The following is a 6,425-nucleotide window of genomic DNA, read 5'->3' as shown; positions in this document are numbered from 1 at the left end:
TTATAGTACTCTTCACACATGGACCGCAGTTCAGAGTGCACCACAGCAATTAGTATAACATTAACATAGGCATAAACACAAATTAACAAAAAAAAAAGTGCATACATTTCAGACATAAGAATAGGTATAAAAGACAAAAAACGTAGTGCAATGTAAATGTGCAGATTTAAGAATAGACATAAAATATTTTTTTTTTATCAATTTTTTTTTTATTATTACTTAACATGAAAACAAGACAACACAATACAATAACCATAATAACAATACACAGAACTTCACAGGGAGATAACAGAACAATAATAATAAAAGAAATAACAATTTATAAAAACAGAGTACAACATTTTAATTTTAAAGGGGTACTATCTTACAATTGGCCTTTCCCAGTATTCAGTACCGTTTCCCGGCCGTGTGGCTCTATATCAATAAGACTTATGTCTCTAATTCTCATATTGGCGCACTCTTCCAATTCCCCTCACATCCCTCACCCTCACCAAACTGAGTCATCTCAAAACGTGCATATCAGTGATGTCAGAGATTTCCAGCTGCATAACAATGTGGCAATTGTCACCAGGCCACACAGTGGTTGGAGCCCAGCCTCAAAACGGCTTAAGATCCTGAGGTAGAAAAACACTGCCCCTGAGTACCCGACCAGAAATACAAAGCAATGAACCTTTTCGAAAAACAAAAACCTACAGAGTGTTCCATAGACTCACAGGAACCGTGCAAAAAAAACGTGCAACAGTGAAGAAATAGCAAAATAGCAAAATAGCTCCCCCCCAATAAAATTCCCCCAGTTAAGAAGGACAAGACAGGTTAGGTGGCCGAGCGGAGATTGCGTTCGTCACCAACCCCGGAGCCGTGAGCTGGATTCGCCTGTTTGAATCCAGCTCACAGCTCCGGGGTTGTCACCAGCTTGGCTGGCCGTCCACACTAATACAATAGACCTGTCTCAAACCCTGCCCCTTTTCTTGATCCTCCAATCACAGCTGTCGCTTACCTCGGACTTCCTCAGTCAGAGGTAAGCGACAGCTGTGATTGGAGGATCAAGAAAAGAGGGCAGGGTTTTGAGACAGGTCCATTGGCTGTATTAGAGGGTGGGAGAAACTGGCGGGGTGGGTCCGGGTCATTGTAAACAGCGACTCCTACAGTTCGGTCGGGGCGCCTGCTAAGCGCGGATAGGACTTGAGGGGGATAGTGTGGTCCTCCCACACGCTACGCCCTCTCGATGAGAATCCGCGCTGCCAGGTAAAAAGAAGCAGTGATTGGCTGGACGTGTGTCGGAGGAAGCACGTGGTAGCCTCCACTCTCCCAGATGATCTGACTGTGGGGGGTAAGTGCGCAGCGACCAGGAAGGGACTGGGAATTGGCATACGACTAACATTGGGATGGGAGAAAATCAGAGGAAAAATGGAGGGGGAAAAAGATCAATAAAAAAAAAAATAAGGACAAGACAAAAGACAAGACAGACAAGACATTTCCTCCTCCCCCTCCCACGAGACCGCCGGACTCCCCCGAACAAGCACCTCAACCCCGCTCAGCCGCACACGGCGGTCCTGACCTTCTCAGCTGTTGCAAACCACAGGTCAATACCAGCCTGCCCCACCCCAATCACCCGCGCCGTGGATATCTCAAGATAAATCACATCCAACAGTGTTAGGGACCGAATAGGCATAAAATATATACAATAGTACAATGTCGCTCGAAGGCATGTGAACCCCCCCGGAACAGTCAGTCCCCCGAACACCTCACACATCAATCCCTACCACATCCCCATCCAAGACACACCCCCCGATAAGTTTAAGTTTAAATTTATTTGGATCCCCATTAGCCACAGCAGTGCTATTCTTCCTGGGGTCCATAACACATAAAATACAGTTACATACTTTATACACTCACAACATTCACATGGCATACAGACAATTAAAACAACAATAAATACTCCTTATCAAATTCATTATACAATACAACAATACATACTCCTAAAACAACAGCACGCCATGACCGAAGGAAAACACAAACAGCCCGCGCGCCACTCACACCGCCATGCACGGCGACGGGAATGCCACCCCTGCGGGCCGCTCCATCTCCCCTGGCCCCGGTGCCCCCGCCACCATGAGGAAAACCAGCGAATCCCACGCCCCCACCCCCAAACTCCACAGTGGAATGACAGGCCACGCGCCCCAGGACCCGCAGCCACGGCAAAGGAGACACGACTCCACACACTCAAGCAGACAGACACAACAGCGGCCAAACGAGAAGACATGCAGGGTCGGGGCGGTCCGAGACGACACCGGGACCCCCGGAACACAGCGTGCCCCCCACGCAAGGAACCCCAAAACCAGCCAGCGAACCAAGGGAGCCCAACGACGAAGACCAACCAAAATCCACCAAAGCACACGCAAGAGACCAATACCCAACTCCAGGGAAGTTGGGAAGTAAATAAATGGACAAGAGAAAAATAAATCTCAATTTTGGTCAGTATTGTCATTTGGACAAGCAAAGCCATTACTTTAAGTTGCAGGCAAGAAAGACAAGTCTGTCCACTGTCTCTGGTTTTAAAACTGCCCTGTTTCAGGTCACAAAAAAAAAATATATATATATATATAAATTATATATATAAAAAAAAAAAAATCGATTTTTTTTTGATATTCGATATCGATTATTAAAGTATATCGCAATATTTATCGTTATCGTTATATCGCCCAGCCCTAGTGTCCAGGCAAGAAACGCCAACGCTTATAGCAGAATTCACGTAGCGCAGCCCAGCTCTTGTGTTGCTTCCGGCTTGGCCGGCCGTCGTACTAACACAATTGGCAGTGTTAGAGGGTGGGAAAGCCGGTGGGTGGGTCCTGGTCGTTGTAAACAGCGACTCTTACAGTTCGGTCGGGGCGCCTGCTCAGCGAGGAAAGGATCTAAGGGGGGTAGTGTGATCCTTCCACACGTTACACCCTCTCAGTGAGAGTCCACACTGCCACGTGAAAATAAGCGGTTGATTGGCTCCACATGTGTCGCAGGAAGCATGTGATAGCCTCCACTCTCCCAGACTGACTGTAGGGGATAGGTGCACAGCGACCAGGAAGGGGATTGGGAATTGGCATAACGACTAACATTGGGATGGGAGAAAAACAGATGAAAAATGAGGGGAAAAAAGATAAAAATAAAAAAAAATAAAAAAATCACATAGCGCCCTATAACTCAGCTTTTCAGGAATGATCCCGGATCACTCCTAAACTATACTCATATTCACCACGGGATATTCACCACGGGATATTCCAGGTCATAGGTAACATGACCACAAACGTATTGTTCTGTTATCAAAACCAACATGGGGGGGGGGGGGGGGGGGGCTGGCGCTAAAAAACAAATAAGTTATAACACATTTAGACTGGTGTAAGTCTAGAATCATACAGAAAATCATTGCATTATAAAGTATTTTGTATTTTATAATAAACAAACTTGAAACTTGGATGAAGTGAAAAAATTGATTTTTACTTCACAGATGCACAGTATGTGCAAATCAGCCATCAGAAACAACCATTCAGTTTCTGAGTGTTACACATGGTACGAGGAAGTACGCATCCACGTGTGTTTCACTCTGTACCATACCAAGGGATTATTATTACACTTAGCTAGCATAATCCTTCTTTGTATGGTACAGAATGAAACACTCTCCGAGATGCAGCGGGACATTGCATGATATGCAATAGGATGTTGTTTCCCTTCTGACGCCTTTTCTTTGACAAACCCGACACTGTCGTGTTGGTGCCTTCTTTTTGGTGGATGCGTACTTCCTCGTACGATGTGTTGCCATTGTGCCCAGCAATCTGCTCTGCGGGTCTCCCCTTGGGGACCTAGGATCGCACTGCCTGCCACCCCCCACCTCCTCGCCCCCACCCCCCACCTCCTTGCCCCCTGTTGTGTGTCGTACCACACTGGTTACAAACTTGAGAAGTGTCCGGTGCTCTCCATTGGGGTTCCTGGCTCTGTACAAAACAAATGCATTGAAGAGACATATTTGAAACAGATACAGTACAAACTTTTTGCTCCACTTTGCACACTTTCTTACACAGGGGTAGTATGCAATGTTCTGATCCAACTTGTCGACACCATTCATGCATTGATTGTAAGCCACCACGCATGCCGGTTTCTGCACTGCTATCCTCTCTATCTGACCTCTCTGCCACACGTGGGCAACTTCCATTGTGTCCTGGTGGAAGCTGGTGATCATCTTTACTATTCTTTTGTCCCTCCAAGCTAGGACCATGACCCTCTTGTTGTGTAGGGCCATGGTCTTCCCCGCCTCAAGGTCAGCAATGCTAATGTTTTTTATTACATCCGGTTCCCCGCGATTTTTCCTCAGGGTGCCACAGATGTGGGTCTGCAACAGTAGGAGTCTGTCGGACAGGGCCACAGAATTGTACAGGTTGTCCATGTACAGTCTGTAGCCCTGCCCAGCCAGGCGTCCAAGGAGACCCACAACTGTGTCCCCGAGGGTCCCCGCTTCCCCACAATAGGGCTGCATGGCAAAGCAATAACCCGTCATTGAGTCACACAGAATATAGGACTTTATGCCGTAGCGGGTGGGTTTTTGGGGGTTATACACCCGGAAGGCCAGGCGCCCACGCCATGCCAGCATGCCCTCATCAATGCTGATGTCGCGGTTAGGCTGATATAGCTCCCGGAACCGCGACAATACATGTTCCAGAACAGGGCGGACTTTGTGAAGCCTGTCACGGGCATCAACCTCCTGGTTGTTGCTGAAGTGCAGGAACCGCCAGATGATCTGGAACCTATTGCGAGACATAGCATTGGTAAAGTAGGGGGTGAGGAATGCCGGAACCGTCGACCAGTACATCTTTATACAAGGCTTCCGAATAACTCCTGTGAGGAAAAACAGCCCGAAAAAACGCTTGAGCTCCTCCACAGTGACAGGCTTCCACCGACGTACCCTGCTACTCATTTTGGGCTCCATGAGGGCGATGGTCTGCTCGGCATACAGGTTGGTTTGGCGAGCTATGACACAGAGGAACTCATCTGTCAAAAACAGACCCAGGAAGTCGACGGGCCGGTCTGATATGAGCGCCGCCGCATCATGCAGTGGTCCTGGGCTGGCTGTGAATGGGATGTCTTTCGGCACCCATTCATCATGATGCCAGGTATCCTGGCTCCCACCACGATCAGCTGTCACCTCTGGTTCTGGAATTACAGGAACGTAACAAATATATACATTATATTAAATGTATTGTCATTTTAGGACTGCCTGCCTGCCTGCTGCCACGTGGCAGACCCCCCTCCCACACGCACACACGAGAGCAAGAGAGAGAGAGAGAGAGAGAGAGAGAGAGAGAGAGAGAGAGAGAGAGAGAGAGATAGAGAGAGAGAGAGAGAGAGAGAGAGAGAGAGAGAGAGAGAGAGAGAGAGGGAATTCCTATGATTATTTTTTACTTTTGACTAACTGAATGTTCATTGTGAGCGATCTGTGGTGCAGAATCTCTCTCTCTCTCTTTCTCTCTCTCTGTATGTTCAATGATTTTAAGTAGCCAATCATTACACTATAAAAACCTGATAGTTGATGATAATAATGCAGAGGAAAATTACTACTAAAATGACTATTACCTAAATATAAAGACACATTCCTTATTAGTGAAGATTAAGCTATTTAGAATCGAATATAGAATATAACATGCAATATACCGATACACACATTAGAAAAACATGTGTAAAACACTCATTTTCCGTGGTATTGTTATCAGGCTATGGAACCGTTGTGTTTTCCAGCTAATACCTCTGAGCTGGAACCTGTAAGAGGCATCTGTTTGCTAAATAATTCAGACATAAGTAAAATAAACTTTTATTTCAGTGCGTTCAAACCTCTGTAACTCTATTACAGTAGCACTCAGAGTGATTCCAGAATGTTTCCTTTCAAAAGAGGCCAGACTCATGCATGTGCTATAAGTCAGTGGTTCCCAAACTGGTGGTCCGCGAGGGTATTGCAGGTGGTCCGTGGAAAAAAAGCTAAATAAAATAGATTTTTTTAGTTTCGTTTTTTGTAAAACTGTTGTGTAATATAAAACATGGTATTATAGTTAGTTATTTTCTCAAATTAGGCTAATCATTATGGGTAAATAGTGGCGCTTGTGTGTGACTACAGTTTTACCTACGAACCTGCACCTCTGCACTTACAGAAAAAAAGCAAAGCAAGAAGTAAAAGCAGTGGCTCCGCAAGCTAAATCTATTTACTGCTGCATCCACAGGGAGGCTCTAGCTGTGTGCTCTATGGTTCTTCTACCAAACAAATGCCTGCTGATCTCAAGACAGTTTTGGACGAAGCAGTAAGAACTGTCCATTTGATCTAGGCCCGTCCATTGAATTCACGGTTGTTTGCAGCTTTATGCGATGAGATGAGCAGTGATCACCGGCAATTA

General features: G+C 46.2%; 1 protein-coding gene across 1 annotated transcript; it reads right to left on the bottom strand.

Moving 5' to 3' along the window:
* Positions 1-4,066: 4,066 nt before the first annotated feature.
* LOC311247644 (piggyBac transposable element-derived protein 4-like) lies at positions 4,067-5,196 on the bottom strand (the record flags this gene model as incomplete). The annotated part of the gene is made up of 1 exon (XM_084338661.1): positions 4,067-5,196. A coding segment is annotated over one exon (1,130 nt), but the record flags the coding sequence as incomplete, so codon positions are not given.
* Between the last annotated feature and the right edge of the window lie 1,229 nt (positions 5,197-6,425).

Source organism: Notolepis coatsorum, assembly GCF_963971535.1.
Source record: "Notolepis coatsorum genome assembly, contig: SCAFFOLD_2771, whole genome shotgun sequence".
In the NCBI taxonomy this organism is placed as follows: domain Eukaryota; kingdom Metazoa; phylum Chordata; class Actinopteri; order Aulopiformes; family Paralepididae; genus Notolepis; species Notolepis coatsorum.
Note: the sequence above shows the minus strand (reverse complement) of the source record. Positions and strands in the feature narration are given on the sequence as shown.